The sequence below is a fragment of the Aptenodytes forsteri genome, unplaced genomic scaffold (genome assembly GCF_000699145.1).
Source record: "Aptenodytes forsteri isolate BGI_AS27 unplaced genomic scaffold, ASM69914v1 Scaffold72, whole genome shotgun sequence".
Lineage (NCBI taxonomy): Eukaryota > Metazoa > Chordata > Aves > Sphenisciformes > Spheniscidae > Aptenodytes > Aptenodytes forsteri.
The window spans coordinates 3,179,715-3,202,693 of NW_008796193.1; the positions used below are offsets into that span (position 1 = coordinate 3,179,715).

At 36.9% G+C, this 22,979-nt stretch overlaps 1 protein-coding gene across 1 annotated transcript in view; it reads left to right on the top strand.

Annotated features, from left to right (window-relative positions):
- The window catches only part of LOC103906244 (connector enhancer of kinase suppressor of ras 2), a 217,434-nt gene that overhangs the window by 56,866 nt on the left and 137,589 nt on the right, over positions 1-22,979 (top strand). The window contains exon 2 of the mRNA XM_019474318.1: positions 19,142-19,305. Coding sequence (XP_019329863.1) covers positions 19,142-19,305 — 164 coding nt within the window. The remainder of the gene's footprint in view (positions 1-19,141; positions 19,306-22,979) is intronic.

Here is a 22,979-nt window from a genome sequence, read left to right on the forward strand (position 1 = left end):
CAGGCTGCCCAGGGAAGTGGTTGAGTCCCCATCCCTGGAAGTATTTAAAAGACGTGTAGATGAGGTGCTTAGGGACATGGTTTAGTGGGTCTGGTGGTGTTGGGTTGACGGTTGGACTCGATGATCTTAGAGGTCTTTTCCAACCTTAATGATTCTATGATTCTATGAAAACACTCCTCAAACTGGCATGCTTAGATGTCTCCATGCAGCATTGATGGTTTGGAGTAGCTTTGGAACATGTGCATGGCCACAGAAGCCAACATTCAATCCCCTTGACTCAAGCATGCACAGAAAAAAATAGAACGGGAGGTATAACCTTCCTGCTGTCACTACTGTTTCTAGTCCTTGGAAATGGAATTACCTTTCCCCATTTGGTATAGCTGTACAGTGCAGTTTCACACAGATCTTTCTCTGACACTGAGACAAATTCAGCCTTTTTAAGTACAAGAGGAGTTCCATTGACTGTCTTTTTTTTTCTTCATAAGCAATGGCAGAATTCAGCTCTTTGGGGTAAAAATGAATAGTGTGAGAACGTGGCATATGGCCGTTTGCCTAAGAAACTATGGCTTGTGTTTACTGAAAGAAATTGTAATGTGTTGGCATTCATTGTAAGTCAGCTTAACTGGGAGCCTGCCAGAATCAAATCAAAATGTGTTCACAGTATATCCAAAATACAGCACAACTACCAAGTTGTAGTAGCAAGATGTAACAACCTGTTTCAGAATGAAACACAAAAATTTCCCAATATGCAAAATAAACTCATTACATGTTGTTTTCAGCCTAGAGTTATGACAACCTTTTTTAATTTTTTTTTTATGGAACTTAAGTGGCATAGAGATAGCCCTTACAAGATCATTTCAACAAAATTTAGGGTTTGATTAGGCATTTATAGCTGGAAAGAGGAAAAAAAAAAAATGCCTTAACTTGTCCCTTGATAAGCTACACCACTGCATTGCTTGTTCAAACATATGGTTGACAACTTCAATGGGTCTACCAGATCTAAAGGAGCTATTGAATGTGTATCAGTATTGTGGAACACCTTTTCTGCCAGCACAGTGAACAGATACTCTGTTTTTCTGTCTTTGAGTGAGTAGCATGAGTAAGAGTTTGTGTCTATTATGATTTGGATACCTGTGTGTCACAGACTACCAGAAATGAATCATCTTGCCCTAGCAATATCCATATGGCATGTTCAACTGTCATCTAAAACATCAGTCTATAGCTCAGTGTACTTTGTATCTCAGCTTATACACAAAACACTGGTGACCTTGAGGTGATGACATTTACTGATGCTCTAAGACTGAAGTTAGAAGATTGGTTTTGTGCATTGTGTCTGCATTTTTGTCAGAGACAGTTTTTGCTAGAACTTCACGTTCCAAACTTCTATAGTGCTACTTATACAACTATTTGGTGGCAATAACCACTGGTACTTCTAAAATGGTGTCCTTCTGGCTCTAAAAGGAGAGGTGGATGTAGCTGAGCACCTGCTTTTTGAAGGTCTGAATGTGCTTAATAATAAAACTGATGAAAAGAACATTCATTTAAGTACCATCAGTTATCACTCTGGTGTCCAAGGATTTTTTCCTTCAGTCCTTGAAAAAGAAGCTTTGTTTTGACCTTTTGTGTCTTTCTATATGTAGAGCCAAATCTCTTTGGTTTCAATTCAGACTCAGTGTACATATCAACCTGACCTTGCAAAAAGAGACTTGTCTAGGGAAAATGGAAATAGTAATTTCTTTCAGCTCTGTATCTCACGTGCATGTCCCCTGGTAGAGCACTGAAAAGTGCAAAGCAGGCCACTTTGACTTCTCTTGACTCCTCACTGGCTGTAGTTCTTCAGAACTGACCCAACACATGAGTCATGGTCTGGAGGAATTTTTCCTCATCATCTTCTCGTGATCAGTATCTTCACTTTGTTGACTGTGACCAGTGTTCTCATGTTTCCTATCTCCTGATTATTTTTTTTTCTCAGTCAACTGAAGAGCCATGACTTTGAGTCCCTAAAAGGTTATACAGTATTTTCTTAATTAAACTAACATTTATGTACAATTTTAAAGGGTTTTATAATAAATTTCTCAAAGTATTATTAAAAGGTTATGACAGAGGAAGACAACGTATAGATGATGAGACAGAATGACAAATTTTGTTTATTGTGGGTTTTTTGTTTATAGCGATTCTCTCTCTTTATGGAACCAACAACCTACTAGTATTGAAAGGAATATAATCTCTTTACAAGTAGGTGTTGTTTAAATCATGTCAATGCCTATCCTAGAGTGGAAGAGACATCAAGAGTGGTGCAATTGTAAGTATATGCTACCAAAATGCATTTTTACTGAGGAAATTAGCACACATGTATACCAGTAAGTATCATGGGAGACATTAATTCATGTAGAGGATTTTTCAAAGTGGAGGAAGCTTTAAGTGAGGTATAAATTTTCTGTGTGATGTCCTTCCAGAGAGACATGAATTTCGATCTGTGAAATTGAATGGGACCATCTCCAAACCTTTGGCCATTGTGGGCTCAGTCATGCAATATCCAGTGCGCTCTGGCTCTGCTCCAGCAGTGCACTTAAGTTTGATTTGAATCATGTGAATGTTCCTGTGCAAATCAATTGGAGGATTAACAATATACAGGGCAGTGAGGCAGGCACTTAAGTTCTTTGTTGGATCAAGGCCACACTCACACAAATCATCACTACAGTGCTTCATATGTTAAATAATGACTACTACCAAGAATAGGACCCTCCAAGATCAGGCCGGAATTCATAAAAAAATTATTTTTCAAATAGCTGTGTGCCCAGTAATCTTTTTTTTGGAGGGGGGAGGTTGGGAGTCTTTCAGTGGGAATTTTAGTACTATGATTTCCACAGACTGCAATTATCTGACGAACATCAAACTGGAGATAAGTCTAATTAGATTTCTGTTTTAAAAGAAAATGTGCTTGATTTGGCAAGTTATGCAGTCTGACTGCTGTTTCAGTTATGAAACGAAACATAAGACACATCTTAAGAAGATTTCCTGTAATTGTCAAGGATTTAACTGATGATTTCTTAATTCAGAATTAACTTTCTACCATCTTACAGTTTCATTGACCTAGTCTTCAGTTTCCTTCTCTTTTCCTTCTTATATAAAAAGGACCACCTGTCCCACTGAGACACTTGGGACTAAAACAGTTTGTGCCCGTTGGAAAAGGACGCATTTGTTGTGCTCTGTGTTTGTAATACATTTTAAGAATTTTGCTGTAGTAAGTTGTAGCGGTCTTGTACATCAGAATCATCTTTCCTTTCCAAGCTTTTTTTTATATGGCTGTAGTCGATCAAACTTCTTTATGGCAGTTCTGGTTTAAATGGTTGTTGCTCCACCCACTTGCTTCTACCTCCATGCTTCTTGTGCCACTGCAGCTCCTCCTTAACCTGTCTCCTGGGAATGCTGGCTCTGGTTTCTGTGCCTGTATTGTAAACTGGATTGGAGAATACTCACCTGCCAAGCAATAACCTTTTTTCTTTTATTTTTTCTGGGCTATTGTTCAGATGGATCAGTTCCCCAGTTCAGCTCAACATGCAGCCATAAAGACATTTGGAGTTAGCAGCAAGAGGCAGAGAAGAGCAGAAAATGACTGCTTTAGCTGCTGAATTTTCAAACCAAAGTTGTTTCACAGGCTGTTGACAAAAAAGGTTGAGCTTCCCTTCACCTTCCGCATGCTTCACCTTCAGTTTGCTGAAACAGGCTGATCTGATTCACTGTGCTGCCATAAAATTACTAATGCCAATATAAGAGGAGGGGGAAGGAAAAGTTGTTGCCTCTTTTGGCAGCAGCATGGTCTGAAATTGGCTTAAGCCCATTATGGAACTGCACCTTTAGTGACATTTTTATATCTGAAAAGGTAAGAAATATGTCATCTTTAGAAGTATAATTGACACATCAGATACTTGAAAAGTAAGAGCTGCTGAGAGGTGGTGAATAACATAGTGGCTAAGCAGTAAGGTAGACATATAAAGTACAAGTTTTGCAAAAGAACAGAGAGAAACAAAGACTGAATATAGTACAAAACTATCTTGGCTGAACAGGGCTAGGATTTCTGGTGGCAGACATGGAAACATTGAGACAGTAAGGTGATTAAATTTGAAGTCCCAAACTTCAGTTAAACTTTTTATTACTGTATAAATTCTTTGAATCAGGAACTTGATTAGCAAGATTATCACAATACAGACTTAGAGAAAAATTAAAATAATAGTTCCTTTAGTATGTGAGTTTCATATATGCATTATTTTAGAATGTCTTGTTAAATTCTCAATTAATATTAATGTAGTATTAAAATAAACTTTAAAGAAAGGACTGGTTCTCCGTAGGGAGGAATATGCCAAGAAAACAAAGTGAAAAGTGATTAACTTCAGCATTTCTAGTAGAAATAATCATATAACTGATTGAGAGTGGTCTCCATCTCATTTTTTGGTTTCTTATAGTTGTTTTGGAAAGTGAGACGCTAGCCACGATAGGATCATCAGACTGTTATCTCTGCACTTAACTAATCATGATTTTTTTTTTTTTCCCCCAAAGCAGGAGCAATCAGAATAGCAGTGAGCCTTTCTGACCCTTAGTAGTGCAGACACTTAGTGCAGTATAACTTAGATGACTTGTGAAATAATATAGACCCTGAAGCCCTCTAGAGGAAATACTAATTTTTCATCCTGTCCCTGAAAATGACTAAAGGTAGTCAAGGACATTCAATTTTTGTAAATCATTTTTAACATGATTGCAGGTACCAGGTTTGCTTTTTTTAAGTTAGGATTTGCAAATGGATCATAGCGAGCAAATAGCCTTGTTAGATGTGTCTTAAAAGACATCATAAGTTGAATTTTTCCCAGTCCCATTTATACATTTTTAGGGAAAAGAAACACTGTGAATAGTACTGTCAATTAATCTACATTATCAAGTTACTTAACAAGTTACATTCTCAAATGTAGTTTATTTGACAAAAGGATAGTAAAGGAAAAATCCAAATTCAGTCTTAAGCAGCTACTGTTAACACAGTACCACCTTCTTTTTGTTTCTGAAACTCTTCAAATTCTTAATTACAGAGACCATGAAGTAGGGAGAGATGTGATGTTAGAGATGTCTTATGTAAAGTAGATATCTTTAAAGCATTTAAAAGCAAGAATCATAATATACCTTACATGTAAAATACACAAAATAATTACATGCATTTTCAAATTGAAAATTATTAATAATTTGTGCTTGCTTTCAGGGAAATAATGCACTTAGCATTTAACTTTTAAAAGCTAAAAATTAAGGTTGTGGGGTTTTTCCTAAAGTAGTGCAATGTGAATATGCAACCTGAAATGTTTTCACACAACTGAATCCATTTCCATAATTTTTTTTCATGCACTTGTTTTGCTTTTTGGACCAAGGTTCAAAAAACCTGGACTTAAAGTTCAGCTTGTAAGAATGGTTTCTGCTGGTGTCAGGGTTTTGGGGGAGGGGGGTTGTGTGTGTGTGTGCGTGCGCGCATGGAGGGGTCTTAGATCCATACTGAGCTGAAGTTGTGCATCATCTGGAAAAGCATACAATTACAGCACAACAGTAACTAAAACTACTTATCAAATCCTCTTATGCCATAAAAATGCATCTATGCTTCTGGCTAAAATGAAGATGCCACTTGCCACCCTTTAGCTCTACAATCCTCTTAACACAGGTGTACTGGGCTTCCATTTCCAGATAGTGAAGAAGCAAATTGTAACTCACTGTTTGCTAAACCCTCTTAGTGATGAAGCAGCCTGAAATTTTGCTGTGGTCTGTAGAATTAGCAACCAAGTTACACTTGCTCTTTTGATCAAATATGCCACAGGCCAGTTGTGTAACCAATTCCTCCAGGTAGCCCTGCTCATCCAGCACTTTGCCGAGTCTGCAACACCTCTACTGTAGCCTATTTGTAAGCACTTCACCATTAGTTGTGGGCTGAAACCCTTTGTTATAAATGGAAACATTTCCTTTATAAATTAGGTATTACAATACTCACATAAAGCTTTTCAAGTTTTCTTTTTGTTTTTACAAATACATAAAATTTGGAAAGAGAAAATCTCTTGAATTCAGGAAGCACTGAGCTTTTTCAATATGTGCTGAGAGAGGTGGGAGCGGCCAGATTTACCTGTTAATTTACCGAGAGATATCACAGGAAAAAACAATTGCAACGATAGGTGACACAATGCATTTTCACTGAGAATTAGTAATATCCTAAGAAATGAAGTTGTCTTTGTTTCATGTCATATTGCTAGAAGTTCAGAAAAATGGCAATTTAGAAAAAGCTAATCATATAATGATTTAAAGGCAAAATTTTTCATAAATGAAAGTCACATCTAGTTCACTCTTCTGACCTTTTTGGATTATCTCAGTCTTACTTCCCTGCTTTTTTTCTTATCACAGCTATTTTATTTTATACAGAAGCCTGTAGTTCTTTAATTTATTTGTATACTCACTTTTCCCAGTAACTTATTATTTCTGTGTTACTCTTTGCATAACTTGGTCCTGCCTGAGTTTCCCAGCCATGTTATCTCAGGGTTATGCTCAAAGACCAGAAGGCGACATCTAAAGCGTGTCTGTCAGTCGCAGCCTCCTGCCTGTAACTGTGGTATCAGGTGTAGTAGGAAAGTGTGGTGACAGGAGCAAACCACTTCCTAAGTGTGACTTAAGGAACTGACTAATCTCTAATGTCCTTCCATGTTTAGTTCACTGGCATATATGAAAAATAAAACACAGTGAACCAGAAAAGACTTTTCTTTTTGAGATTTTACTGGGAATGACTGCTAGCGTAGTGCAGCAGCCTGCTCCCTGAGAAGCCACGAGGAATGTCCCCAGAAACATTATTTCATATTATGCTACTTTTGCTGACATAGAATTAATTTACCCTGCTCAGTTAATACAGTACATTGCTCCGGGTTGTTGGGTCTGTATTATTAGTGGGTTAATACATTTACCTTTTCACCAGCTAATTAGAGGTTTTATGGACAGCTCTTATTACTGGCACATTACTATTGTGTATCTCTTACTCCTTGTCCAATGTCTTGAGGAAAAAAAGCTTCAACTGTTTACTTATGAAGAACAGAAAAATGACTAGGAATGGTCTGAGAACTAGGTTTCATTTTTCCCATGTTATCCTTTGGCAGTAGTGAGCTCTATAGCTGCAACAGCGTTTAGGTCTAGGTGGTAACTGTGTAGTACTTTCAGTTTCATGCTTCCTTGTCAGAGATTTAAATCTCAGGTGCTAGTCCTGACCTATGTCCCTTTTTTGCATGCTGCCATGTGAAAAAGTTAATCATCTTAAGCATATTAAAAAGTAATATTTCAAACATCAGTGTGTGATATCCTATGGGTTTGAAATGTTTTGTAATCACTTGACTTTACTTTTTTGTACTGAATTACCAGTAACTTTATTGCTTTGCTGGGCAGATTAAATTTTTTTTATACATTGAGCTGTAATCATATTTTATTCATGGACTTTTAGCTATATATTTCTTTCGATATGATAAAATCCTTGCCAGTTTCATGTTACTTCACAGAAGTATTTAATCTTGGTTAAGCTATGGCCAGATCAAATAGCAAAACATTTAGAATTCAGAATTAAACCACAAAATAATAGTGATTTAAGATGTAGTAATATTTTTCATCATGTAGTTGAAGCCAGAGACTTAATCTATCTTAATCTGATACTGCATGAAAAGTGGTAGTGAATAAAAATTTCTAGCTCTCATTCTGTTCAGTAACAACTATAATAAATTTGTCTGGCATCATCATGTAATATAAATACGTAGAATAAAAATGGGTAAACATAAGGAAAGAGAAAAGCTTCTTTCTTCAGTAGGACTTAGAGTTTGATTTCTCTTTCTTTTGTGATTTCTTCCCATTTGCCTAGTTTTTCTCATTTCCCACACTTTGTATCAATAAAAATAAGAATTCCTAGTATGGGAATTTCCTGATAATTAATTGACAATTCCTGACAACTACCTGACTTGTAACTGATCTAATCATAGATTGCTAGAGCTAATTCCTCCAAACTGCTTAAGTAAAGAACCTAATTTAAGATCATCCAGATTTGTAGAGTCAACAGGACAACACAAACGAGCTTCGGTGCTGTGCATGGTGTCCTCAGTGTTTCCTTGAAATCGAAGGAACAAGAGAGGTGCATGTGAAACCCCAGATCAACTGATCCACAGGATTTTCCAAGTCATCAACCAACAGATGCTATCACCAAAGCTTCTGAATATCCCTGAAAAGAATCAAATCTTAGCCTTTTCTTTACTTCTTGCAGCAATCTGAAAGTAGATTCCCAGTGACTTTTGGCAACTGAGTGAGGAATTGTCAAGCCTACCTTCTACTTCTAGGATTTGTATCTTGCAGGTGTTTAAACTATTACTTGTGAATTAAGTCCTAGACTCATAGTTGCTGAAGGAATTGTGTTGAGCAGAAATCTTACTTGTTTGGGCTTTTCACTGTAAATGTCTGCACTGGATTTGCCTGTTCTTTTGATATCTAGGATTTTTAGTAAAATATGTCAGTGAAGTCAAAACAAGAATTAATATATTTTGGTACTGAAACATCTGTAGCAATGAAACATAATTTTTGTTTGATTCTTCTCTGTCAGCTCTCTTACCACCACTCAGCTTTGCAAGCGTGAGCACTTGCTGACAGAGAACGCGATCTGGGGATTCTGGCTATCCTGTTACAAGTTTTCTTTGTTGATAACGTTTTGCAGCCGTATATAAGCCTCAGAAAATTTCAGTTTCTTTTATATGTGTTTTGGCTGGGAAGTCACTGTTCTGAAGCATCTGTGACACTATGCCTGGATGGTTTTGAATATGATTATGAACTAAATTTAATGTAGAGTCCTATTGCAAGCTCATCAGAGATACTTTTAGGGTAGGATTCATTTCACCTAACTTTAAATGTCTACCTTATGATTATATGAATTTTGCCTGACAAGTTACTTTTTCTCTCTATTGATTAGCTCAGACTTATTATCTCTCTCTTGAGTATTTTTTTTTTTCTTTGCATTTAAGACAGGGACAAGCGGGTCATATCTCTGTATTACTTTTTGTACAAAAACTTGTTTGGTGTGATAGTTTTGTTTAGTTTTTTATGATATCAAACTGTAGATTTTTTTTGAAGGTCAATCTGTGATTAAGACTTTTCTGTGGGGAGTGCAAGGTGGATAAATCCTTGGAAACTGGAGAAAGGAGTTTTCAGTTATATTTATTTGTTCTAGTAATTTTTCTTTTAAGATCAGTCCTTGTACACGAGAACATGGTTAGTGCTGTTCCTTCCTTATTAGAATTTCTGACCTTTCTAAAATGGAGGCAACAGGGCTCTGAAATAAACTCACCTCAGTGTGCTTAGGCTCTAGTGAAGGAAATGATACTTGATTTCCTAGTGTTTTTCCTTCCACCTAAGAATGGTTCCTTTTTGTTGGTGGCTTTTAGTTTGGTTTGTCTTTTTTGTTTTTGTTATGTTGTGTTTTTTTTCCCCCGTCATCTTTGGCAACAGGTTAATGGTTACTGCAAAAACACCATTTTGGAAATAGAGAACTGGAACAGGCACTCTGAATCACCTATGCCACTACCCTCCTATCCGGGGAGATGAGAAGACAACCTTTGGCACTTATTGCAAAAAGGAGGAATACAAAACCTGATCACATCAATTCTCCACTTCTAAACAACACTACCCCCCATGTACGCAGGGTAGATATTACTTCTTCTAATTGTTATTACTGATCCTAGAGGTATTCGATCATCACCAGACTTGTTCTGATACAGAAGTATTTGTTCGTTCATGACTGGGTAAAGAGATATGAGAATTTGGTTATGCTGGTTCTGCATTTTGGTTTGAGTATAAATCAAGAAGATTCTTCTAAATATGAATATTTTTGGCCTTGTGAATTTATTTTATATTGTCTTTTTAGCTGATCCTAATCCTAAAAGGTTTTTCAAATGTTGATATGTATTTCAGGATGTCTGGAACAATGGCTGGGATGGTGATCATAAGTTTGCCATCTCAGCAAATAAGAAAAAACAAAGTAAAGAATTGTGGTTTTCTTATGGCGTAGCTTGAAAAACATGTATGTTGGCAGTGGTGCCAGCCTAAGCATCTGCTCTTTCATCCGCTGGTGTATTCCACCTCGTTTGTGCCAGTTAAAAATAGCTGGTAACAAAAAGGAGTGAAGTTAACATAGAGCAGTTTCTGACCCATTTCACTACATAGCTGCACACAGAGTCGTACGAAGCACGAGGAGCAGGATGTACAAGGGTACCACTCTAAGTTGGAACCAGAGCTTCTGCCAGAACAGATTCTCATCAAACTCTGTCTCAAAAAAGTAAAGCAATGTGTTACATGAGTCCAGTGCAGGAAATAGATAGAAGTACTTGTCTTGCATTTGTTTGGCCAAAGCATTTCTCTCTTAATGTAACGAGGCAGACTTAGCGTCCAAGTATTCTCAGCTTGGTCACACTGGAATGTGGAAGCATATAATCAAATAAATGGGAGGTATGAATGTGCTGGCTTTTAGAGGCTTGCTAGCACTTCCAGGTCATTCTTCAGCCATGCTGCTTCAAAACTGACTGGAGGCTGTTGTTATATCTTTATCAAGGAGAAAATTAATGAGGCTAAGGAAGGACTTAAATATTTATTAGCACAGAGAGCTAATAAAGACTCTTCCGTGTTTTATCACTTTTATGGGAAATTCATCAGTAACAGCATCAGTTGACATTTCTCGAGGTTGAGATTGTTGTGAAATGACAGCAAGGAGCATGCTCTTGTGTCTGAAAATGTGATATATTCTCTGAGTGTGACACTTTTCTTCCAGAAATATCTTTAAGGTCAGCTGTAGTTCCAGCAAGCTTCTTGAAAGTGCTGTTTCTTACTTCCGTGGTAATACCACAGCTCAACACCACCTGTCTTTACCTGTGAGGAAAAAGTTAGAATGTCTTCACTTCCTATTATTCAGTCTTAGGTAATGAAGGCAGAACTACATTAAAAGTCATTTATTTCATATATACGAATGTTAATTTAAGGGTGATGGCATATCATTAAATCAAATTTTATAAGTGCAGCAGTTTGTTCATTTGTTATTAATATTGCTTGACACATCCCCTTACAAAACCTTCTCAGATGCTCTGAACTCTTAAAATATTAGTAATTTCAGCACAGTTTTTGTCTTGGTAATATAGTTATCTTGGAAAAATGCTGCCAGAAAGAGCTTGTAGTTTTAGACACTGCAATTAAGGGAAAGCCCGTTGCTCTGGCCATGCTAAAAAATAAATAAATAAAAAAATTAAAGTTTCAGTGATGATGTAGTATTCCCATTGGTTTTGCATATGGGATAGAATTTGGGAGGACGGTTTGTGTCTCAGACATGCACTCTTGGTGAAGTGGCTGTGCTGTTTGCCCTTATTCACAGAGGAGGACACTTTGGAGGGGAAAAAAAAGGGTATTCATATGCTTAGGAACTTGCTATGGATTTTTACATTTCTTGAGGATTATGTCCCTTTTACAAAAGGTTCTTGTGGCTGAGGAGATCTGTCATTGCAAGTGAAGCTCTGACCTGTTCTGGGGAGAGAAGAGAAACCGAGGTCAGAAGGTTCCATCTCCCTCCAGCTTGTGCTCTCATAACACTGCCTCCCTGCTGGTACAGAGGAGAGGAAGCTGCCCAATTCATGCACAGAAAAATACAAGAATAGGGAGAGTATGGAAAGAGAAAAAATGTGACATCTGGAAATGGAAGCTGGCAGTAAATGAAGGGAGTTGAAGATATGCAGGATTTTGCTAGGGGAAAAAACAGAACTTTGTGAAGAAGTAGGAGGGTGAGAGGATACTTGTAACGGACTATTGAGGCAGTGACACTGGCTGGCGCGTGGGATGTAGCTGAAGGATGAGAACGGGAGAGGCTGAGGAGAAGAGAGCCCTCCGATTGAAAGGACAAGAGTGGGAGAACCGGTCTGGCTGGACAAGAGCCCAGCAGTGTTGGCTGGATGCTGCTGCTTGAGCATGTCTGCAGAAGGCTCTGACAGGGCGGTTGCGGAGCCTGGCTCTGTCAGGAGAGGGGAATAGGAGCAAGAGAAGTAGCTTGTGCACCTGCACAGTCTTAGCCAGAGGTCTGAGACAAGTGGAAGAGTTTACGTCCAGTAAGTTCAATCCACTTTGAAGCCTGGAATGGAAGTCAACATTTTTGGTGTCAGTCGGTGTCTGGGAAACATTCATTCAAAGCGCTCATCCCGCTCTAGTTCCTGTTCATGCAGATTATGGATCTGTAAAGTCAAGTAGCAGAAATCTGCCTGTATTTGCATCTAAAACATCCGTCTGTGTGAATATTATAGTGGCACAGAGGAAACTCATCTGGGAAGCAACATTTAAACACATTATACTTGCACGGTCAAGCATTTTAAAGGTCAGGTAACACTAGAATTGAGGGATTTTTTTTTTTTTCAGAATAATCTTAATTCTTTCCTTTTTGTGTGTTTGTGCATTCATGCTATGACTTGTGATTTTTAATGTAGATTTTGTATGAAATTTTGCAATCTAGCTACTATATTGCTATAGAGTAGGTTTGTAACAAGTAGGCTTAAAGATGCAAAATACGGCATGATACTCTGGTTTTTTAGATAGATTCTAAGTTTAGGGAAGTTTAGGTCTGAAATGCTCCAAGCTTGGTGTTTTAGAGTGTTTTCAAACACATTCCCCTTGTCTCTTTCTGAATTGCGGGGGTATGAAGATCCTTTCCTCCAGGCACTCTAAACGTTTTTTTCCTCCTGAAAGGGCTTAAGAACAAATAGCTGATATTTGAGAGTCAGCTTAGTGTGAACATGGTCCTGAGGATTATGCCTTTTCTTTATTTGGACTGAATAATTCTTAAAAAGCTTTTAACGTCATTGACAAAAAATACCCACCTGATGATTTTCATTCTTACAAGTTATGTAAGAATTGGAAAAGCTCCACTGTGCCTAATCCCAATGTAATAAATCAAAGGGGTTTTTGATCAAGAACACCTATGAATTGATGTGTATGTTCAATAAAATTACGTTTAGGAAAAGGCATGCATTCTCCACCTAGTTCTCTCTGTTAGCCAATCAGTCAGCTTCTTCCAGATCTTTCTAGCTAGCTGCTAAATATTGCTTTATATAGAAAATACCACTTGTTTTTAAAAAACATAAACCCCAACCTTTTCACTTTCTGTAACAATTACTACTTGGACTGAGCCTGTAGATGCTGTTAAATGCTGGATATGTTTAAGCAGATCTGAATATGTAAACTGAAGGTTATGACAGGAGCAGAAGTTTGTGCTGCCTTCCCCAGTTAATTAGGTAACTTCCAGCACAGAAATGAGTTTCCTTTTTTAATAGCAAATAGCTAATTTTCTGGACTTGCAAGTTGCTTTGCCTAGGAAGAGAAGCCGTTGGTGGAATCAGGCGAGGTGTCTCCGGTGCAGTCCTGTTTATTTGGAAGGTCATGTGCAAGGTCACTTGCAAAAACCAGCAGGAATCAAACAATATGTTTCTTTTCTTATGGTTCCAAACCTATTTCAGCAGTCTTCCTCTCTATGCCTTTTCTCAAAGCATGCAGAGTTTCTGGTTGTCTTTTACTTTTTTCTGTTCCCTTCTTTGCAGTGCTTCTGTCCTTTTTATTATCCTTGTCACCCAGAGGTAGTTTCAGTACAATCAGTTTTCTTTTGAATTATTAGATGACCCTGGTGGCTCACAACTTGGCTCACACTGCTGAGACGCATGTGCTGGTGCGGGTGTGTTCCTGTTGTGCACTGTGGTCATATTATACAAGGTATCTGCCCTCATAAACAAGCGCAGTCACCATTTGCATTTATCTTCACTGAAGGACACAGCAGCTTTAGTGGATTTCCTCCAACTTCTAGCACAACATTTGAAAATTTATTTTCTCCCCGTTTCACTTTGATTTATTGATTTTCACAAGTCACCATTCTGCAACAACAGAGATATGATTGTTGTATAGCTTTTTAGTCAAATGAGATACATTAATGGGAATATTAATTTGCTCTTGGCAGACCAAAGTGTAATCCTTCTGAACAAACTGAGATTGTTCCATTGACTTTCAGGTTTTGTCCTTTAGACCCAGATTCCTCAGAGGCTTGTATCTATACCTCAAATTTGCTGTTGTGTATAATAAGCCTTTGTGCAATTGTGATTTTAGTATTCTGCTATGTGCTTTTTATTTAAAAAATTATTTTAATTAGGAAAAACTTTAAATACTTTCTCACACCCTTAATCAAAGTGTTTTTGACTTCTTTGCCAAACTGGCCATAAGTGGACTCTAACACTCCCTTGCATCAGTGCTAAACTGCAGAAGTCAGGAGAGGTAAATGCATTTCCACTGAGCTGTTTTCCTTCTCTTTCATCCTAGACCCTAAAAGCAGAATGAGCAATGTTGCGTTTTTATAACAGAGCATATCATTGTGTATACCCTCTTCTGTCAGAAGGATCACCTTGTGAGAGCAGTCATGTCTGTGACAAGCTGAACTGGCAAGGACCTTTCCTGTCTGCCCTCCCCGTAACCCCTCCATTTTGCAGCCAGTGTTCTGTTGCTCTAGCCAGCTGCCATATATTTTCCTCTGGGAATAATGATGTGGTATGAGCAAAAACATCATTTGGTCAGGAATTTTTACGATAGATTACAAAACCAGCATAGTTTACAATAAGTAACAAAAATCCATTAAAATACATGAAAAAGGAGAAGAGAATAAATGTAATTTATGGAGAGATTTATGAAAAATTGGAAATTACAGACTTTTTAACTTAGACATTGCCTTTCTTTTGTGATGGATCACACTTGACAAAGTTATCGTCACCACATCTCTCCCCTGTGAGAGCTGCCCTGTCTGTGTAATTTGACTTCCTGCATAGAGGGCAACAACCTGTGCTTTTCCTTCATTTAGTTTTATAGTAATTTTTTTTCAATATCCCTGTCTAATGCCAGAGAGAAAGGGACAGATCTTTACGTAACATGGCAACTATGTTTGTGCTTTTAATGTAAAACAAACTTGATGTTTGCTGACATCAATGGAAAGTTTCATTTTAATCTCAGTGGGTCTTATTGCCCACAATATGTAGCATCTCTTTTGTGATGTTGGCTCTGAGTTAATACTTAAATCTGATTTTAGCTAGCTCTACAGAGATTTTTTTTTTTATAACATGTTGGTTTGCTTTGTTGTTTCAACGTTCCCTTTTTTCTTAATTATGCAGTTCAGAAAATAAACATTTTCAAGCTAACTGGCTTTTCTTTTCCTGCTCTTTCTCCCTACCTTTTTCCCACCTCCTTTCTTTTTCATGTTTCCTTGATTTAGGCAATTTACTACATGCCCTACTTGCAAAATCATAGTTTGCAGTAAACATATCAGAGATGCTTGTTTTCCTCTACTCTTTGAATACAGAGATAAAGTTTCCCTAGTCCATGTGGATGGAATGAGGTTTCTTTTACCCAAAAATGGAAAAAGACAATATAGCAGATTTCTCATCATGGATGTTAAGTCTCAGCTTTAAAATAAAGCATACCTGTTTAAATGCTTTTCCTTTAATTAATTTATTGCACTATGAAGGATATATCGGTCAGTTACAAACTGTACCCAAAAAGGTAAGAATGTGCAGAAACAGAACTGCAAGCCTCTGTGTTTCTTGCCTAACTCTGACACTGTGTAACTTGGGAATAGTGGTTTAATTTTATTTACTTACATATAAAACAGAGTTAATGCCCCTTACTGCTTTGTAGTTATGAATCTTAACTAATTTAAGTCTTATCTGTAAACAGAAATTATATCGAGAAAATTGCATAAAGAGCACTAATGAGGCCTAAGTGGCTCGAGGAAATAAATATTCCATTTGGCTTTGGTGAGTCAAAATGATCTCATTCTGTACTCTTTCTAATTGCATCTTTGATATTTTCATGCTAAAAACAATTATAGCCACGATAATAAAGAATGAAACTACTGATAGCTAAATTCTTGCTTTGTAACACCTCACACTTATCAAACACAAAATTTTACATCGCCAGAAGAGGAACAATGGAATACAATACCTAGCTCCTAGATAGACAGAAAAGCAGAGAGCAATGGACAAATATTTCTTTTTTTGTGTGTATTTACTAGATGCTGTCATGCTATGAGACAGCCTGGTCCTTTAATGATATATTTCTGTATTCTGTTGTCAACTGCCATACTGTTTGCACCATTAAGTAAACGCCTTCTAAAGATGCTCTGGGGAGCTATTACAGAGCAGTATGAATAATAAAAATTTCATATTTTGCTCTTCTGTCATACATTCTCTCTGGCACAAAGGCACATTTAATTCATCTGGCTACACAGTTTTCATAGGATGTCATGTTCACTTGGTATTTTCTAAATCTTTCTGAATACTACAAATGCTTATTTGTGGCCACTGATTATAAATATTTAAATTTGCTTCACTTTTGTTCAAAATAATTTAATTTCTGATATCAGTTTCAGTGACTTTTTCTGATGAGTTTTAGGCAAATATTCACTAAAAGCGAATCTGGAACACATGGGTTTTGGCATTTGCTCTGAAATTATTTCTAAGAATTGTTCTTGAGCAAGCAGGAACAGAAATGTGTAACGGCTCTGAATTTCAAATGGTAAATAATAAACGCAGAACTTGCAGTGACCAGTTCTCAACCAATCCAAACTGAAATATACTTACATAAAATCATTCATTAAATCATTTAAAACCATGAACAGATGCAGAGAAATAGTCTCCTGTTTGCAGACCATTCAAGAACAGAGAAAAGGCTTAGGTGTTAGTTACAAACAGACTGCTGATTTGAGTTTAAAAAACCAAAACCGAAAACCAAACTACGTCATACTTATGAACAACATAAAATATGACATTTTATATCACTAATCTAGTTTTGTATGGGATAATATACGTATAAGCAACTATAAAGCTGTGCACGTTACCTGGTAAATTATAAATGAGCGCTATAACAACTTAGGACTATCAGTTTACAGAGTAAATAATAGAATAATTTTGAAAGATAAGTTAATTGAAGGAAACTGCAATATATCCCCTTGTATTTACGGAACAGAAGACAAATACATTGTTTGGTTTTATTCAGTTCTTGTGTCGTCACAGTCCTTGTGTCTCAAGTGAATTATGTTGGCTTATTTGAGACTTAATGTGGTAGTATTCAGCATACCAAATACGAAGCGTCAGATCTCTCTTTCTCAGATACTCTGTTTAAAAACCTGAGAATAGAAAAACATGGACAATATCAACTATTTTTGTCTACAGGATAGTTTTAAATTTCACATTTTCTGACTTCAGTTTCCACAAGATTTCACTTCCCCCGCAGGTGGTTTCGTTATTCTGACCAAGTCCTCCTATAACTTTTAGAAATTCATCTCTGGACGCTAACTAATGCCAGCATTCAGTCAGGCTGTGGTATTGCATGTTGGTTATGTGTTTTGCTAGTATTTTCTATTACAATGAAATAGACCAATTTTATTAGATCGAATTAAATAACTTAATATTATCCAAGAAGGTATGCTTATAAATGGAGTAATAGGTAGTAATGTAGTTTTCTAGTATGTTTTTGGTGAACTTCCTTCATCCTCTTGTTTAACTCATTTAGCATTCCTGTACTAATTTAGAGCAAGATATTTCTGTTCATCACTGCCAAAGTGTATCACTGGTTACTTAAAAGGACCTTTATGGTTGAAAAAGTGTTAAAATAACTACAAACTTCTCTTTAAAAAGATACTAAGGTACATGATAGAATTATCTGTTTCTTTATATTAATAATCCAGGAAATGAAGACAACATTAACTTTTGCTTTATTTCTGTTTATATTGCATATGTGAGAACTTTTAAAGAGACAGATGAGAACAATATTGTTCATACGCCTATTGCTTTCCTTTATATACATTGTGTTTTCTTAGTGCTTGCATACACATTTTCTCCTTAATTTAACCGTACTTATAACTTCATGTGTATTTAATAGAAGGCTGGGTGCAGAAATTATGATATTTCAAAGCTCTATCTTCCTTAAATTCCCAAGTTGGTTATTTCTGTGGTTTCTGGATATCTGTACTTTTTATGGATCTTGGGTTTACTTGCTTCAATGTAGGACAAATAATTGAGAATCAGTGTTCTACTCACTCTACTTAGTAGGTGAAATTACTGAAGCTGAATTTTTGTAGGTCTCCAGAAAGATATATGCATATCAGGTTTTCACTGCATCTAGAACAATTCTAGACAGAGTCCTTGAGGGAACTCTGCATAACCTCATGTAGCTTTCAATAGTAGAGAGTCTTGTGTTCAACTAATTGTTCTAGCTGGAAACTTAAAGCATGTGTGGTTCTGAAACAGATTTGGAGGAATGAAAAATATTTCAACTTATGTTGTTAATCAGTCCCTTCTCTGGTCTGAGAAATAGAATAATGTGGCAGCTACCAAATCTGTTATTCTTACCATATCAAGTTTCAGGGTGAAATGGAATAATTCTTTGTATGTGGGCAAAATTGTATTATTAATTGAAGGTTTTATAACAAAACCATTTGTATGTTGTTGAGTTTCAGAAAGTTGGATAGTTTGACCTGGGAAAAAAAAATTGGCACTGGGTGTAGCACAGTTAGCGTAGGTGGTTACTGAGCCTGAAAAACACTCTTCCTAATCAGTGATAGCTGCACCGTATGACTCTTCAGAGTCCTACAAGAGGAATACCAGGAAGAATATGCTCCTAATCATAAGCTAAACTTATATTTAGGTCTTCATGACATCATAAGAAAAAGTTTTCTTCCTTATAGGAAAGGTTTTCTATAATGTCACACTCTGTGCTTCTTTGTCCTTCCCCCTGTCTCCTTAATAAGTACCGTGAAGGTTTAAAATTATTTTCAACATTCTTAAACATTTTAATACTAATGTCAGTAATATAAAACTTTTCTCTTTAGTAGCATGCGCTATGCTATGTAAGTTAAATTGTAATTTTTTTGCACATTTTCCATAATAGATCCAAACAAGGAATTACATCTGTATTCCCAAGAAATTTCTATATTTGTGAATTACAGAATTATGATTGTTTGCCTCTGTTCTCTGAATATGCATTGTTGGCTTTTTTTAAATAGGCCTTGATGATTGCCTCCAACAATACATAAAAAATTTTGAAAGAGAAAAGATCAATGGCGAACAGCTGCTACACATCACTCATCAAGAGCTTGAGGAACTGGGAGTCACTCGCATTGGCCACCAAGAACTGATACTGGAAGCAGTTGATCTGCTATGTGCATTGGTAAGTGATTTCTTGCGTCACTCATCTTAAAAATCTGGGTTTATAAATTTCCAAACCAAAACTAAAATAGTGTAGACTGCACTCTAGAGCTATATGCTTGTACAGACACAGTGGCTTTGCTTCGTTAAAGGACAGATATGTACAAGCTTCTTTCAGCTGTAAAGAAACTATATCTATCCGTTTTATGATTACGTATGATGGTCTCCTATTGCTCTTCCTCTAACTTTTTTGGTCTTGCATTCAAATACTGTTGACTATCACTGCTGGCATCCATATGGTTCTGTAATTATATGCCATATGCCCTCGTATTTCACTGGCATTTACCACACTATACTAAACCAAGTAGACCTGAGTGTTTTAACCACGCCAGCATTCAGAAGGATGGTACTAAGGACCCAGAAGGTAATGCTAATTAGACTGGAAGATTGTTTAAAATGAGCTTTAAGACAAGATTGGAATGATAAAATTGACTTTATCTAAAGTACAGACATGTGTGTCATTTAAACGTGGGGGGTTTTAGCTACCTGCATCCAAATTTGGAAGAACACTGTTTTTTCATATAACAGGTAATTAATCCAGTTAACCTCTTAACAAAGTATTTGATATCAGAAAATTCTTTTTTCCTCTGTTATTTAATTCCTACTGGCTACTAAAATGCAATGCATTAACTTAATTCTAAAGAAAAAATAACTTTGTGTAGGTGAACAAGTGAAAGGATATTGAAAATACAAAAAAGTAAAATAGTAAAATTACGTAGGTAAATTACCTATGACAGTCCCAGTATTTTACTTCTTTGTCAGGAGTTCTGCTTTTGCAGAAACTAGGTTATCCTGTGGGATTTTGATAAGATAAATTGTCTCCAACAGGGAAACTGGCACTTAGCAGTAAAATAGAAAACAAGTGGGGAAAAATGCACTTGATCTAAGAAAAAAGCAGTATGAAGTACCTTTTATTATGCATATGCTTCTTGCAAGTACCTCTAATTACAAAATACACTTAATGTAGCTTGAGATCTACTTCTGCAAACTCAATAACATATATGTCGAATCAGAGAAATGCTTTTGGCCTTGGTGCAGCCATACCTGTAAACTGGTGCATACTGCCTAAGCCAACAAACTTTAGTGTTTTGGAAACATTTAAAATCTAACTCAAGAGTTTTTCTTCTGAAACATTGTTTTCCACATTAAAGGAACCTAAATACCCCACAATGTTACGTTATGTTATCTAAAGAACAAGACACTAGTCAGAAATAGCAGACCCAAGAAGTTTCCTCTGGAAAAAGAACGCCCTTCAGTCAAGTGTGCCCATTAGGAAGACCCTTGCTGTTTTTTTTCTATTATTATTTTTTCTTTTTTAAACAAAGAAACTATGCCTCTTAAATGCTGGCCCTGCCACTGGTCAATAGTGCAGCTCTTCTCTTACTGTGCTGTCTCATGACCTTATTTTTTCTTTTGAAGCAGGATGGGGATTTTCCAGCTCCTGGTATCATTTATTTAGCCTCTTGCCTTTAAGCCCTTACCCTTCCTTTTTCACTCTAAAATGCCTGCTTTTTTTTTTTTTTTTCCCCCCTGCTTCTAAATTTTTATCTTCCTGCCCATTCCATGTGCTTTCTGCTGAGTGAGTCTGCTGCCTGCGGCTCTGCTCTTGGGGGTATTCTCTTGCTTCTGACATTTCTGCCTTGCTCCTATGCACAACACATTCTTCAATTCGTGCAGCTTCTTACTGAGCCAGGATCGCAAGTAAAAGTTTTACAAGACGGAGTATAATATCTATTTTTAATCTGTAATAATTTATAAGAATTTTAATCTAGGTAACCAAAAAGCATCATTAATTCTCTTGTTTTCTCTTAATTCTTTTAAATAATGACAATAATTGAAGAATTACTCTAATTCTTTTAAATAATGACAATAATTGAATAGTAGGCAATCTGATGCTGCCTTTATTGAAGGCTTTACTGAAATACACTTCTAACATATTACAATTGTATTCTTATTCTGTGCTAAATCTTGAAACATTAATAGAATATTGCACTAAAATCTGACTGCTGGTTAAGTGATCAGTGAAAATTGTGAATTGGAGTTCATCACTGCAACAGATTTTTAGACTAGCTAGTCTAAAAAAAAAAGAGGAAAGATCTTATTTAAAAAGTAATTTAAAAAGAAAGGGGGGTATAGGGGTATCTATGTTTTGCTTATGCCACTAAACAGGAACTAACATATAAGAAATTATTTGAATCAGAATGTCTTAAGCAGCATGTCCTTTTACCCTTGATTTCCTGAGTTACATTATAATCAAAGTTAATACAGCTTATGGGCAGCTAGAATACAGCCCCAGTCGGTAAGATGTCAATACATTCATGCATTGTGCGTGTGTTTGTATATATGGACAGGGTGCATGGAGCACAAAGTAAGTATATTTGTAGATTCATATATACTTTAAAAAATGTTTTTCAAAGCTTGTAATGAAAAAAATTGAGGAGAGAGATCAATTCAAACAATCTGGTCTAAAATTCCACATGTGGAAGGGTGGTAACAGCAGAAGCAATAGTTTGTTCTCTCCCTCTGTCCCTCCATTTGCCCCATTCAGCATGGCATGTGTTCCCAGTCCCATGCTGGCAGAGCATCCACAATGCTACGCACACTGTGTTTTCTTCCAATCTGGATCACAGATAGCTGCATTCTTGTTTATATCAATATATGTCAGTACTACTTTGTGCTCTGCATATCATCCACTCACTGGGCCATGTCAATGAGCATTGATTTTTATTTTTTTTTTTTTTCCCGTACATGGATTTCTTAATTGATTTCTGTTTGGCAATTGGCAGTGTCCAAGTTACATGACCTATTTCTTCGAGGCAGTATTAGCAGGATGTTCCGCTCCATCTTAGCTAGATGGGTTGTATAACACTTTAAACAGAAGCATCTCCAATGTACTGTAGAAATCTCTCAGGTAAGCTTAGGCTCAGCGATGCATCAGGAATTCAGATGCACATTGGTCATGAGTTTAGCTGCAGACCAGCTATGTTGCTTCAGGAAACCAAGAGAAATTTGACTGTCTTAGCTCAAGCTCTTGGAACATGCTGAAAGTGCTTGTTGCGATGCCGTACTTTCCATATGCGCTCCCTAAGGGCCTGGCCAACTACCTGAAAGGAGGTTGTAGCGAGGTGGGTGTCGGTCTCTTCTCCCAAGTAACTAGTGATAGGACAAGAGGAAATGGCCTCAAGTTGCTCCAGGGGAGGTTTAGATTGGATGTAAGGAAAAATTTCTTTACTGAAAGAGTGGTGAAACATTGGACCAGGCTGCCCAGGGAAGTGGTTGAGTCCCCATCCCTGGAGGTATTTAAAAGACGAGTAGATGAGGCACTTAAGGACATGGTTTAGTGGGCATGGTGGTGTTGGGTTGACGGTTGGACTCGATGATCTTAGAGGTCTTTTCCAACCTCAATGATTCTATGATTCTATGATCAGCCCACTGGCTTTTGGTGGGGTGGGGAGTAGTTGTTTGGGGTTACACATCAAAGAGCAATGTCTCTGCTTCTGTCATAGTGATGCAAACCATTACACAGCATATACATCACTAAATGCTGAACCATAATTAGGTCCTAAGTGCAAGAGAAAACAAAAAATAAAGGAGGCACCTCCTGTGTTTTTTCTTCTCTGTCCTAAACCACCTATT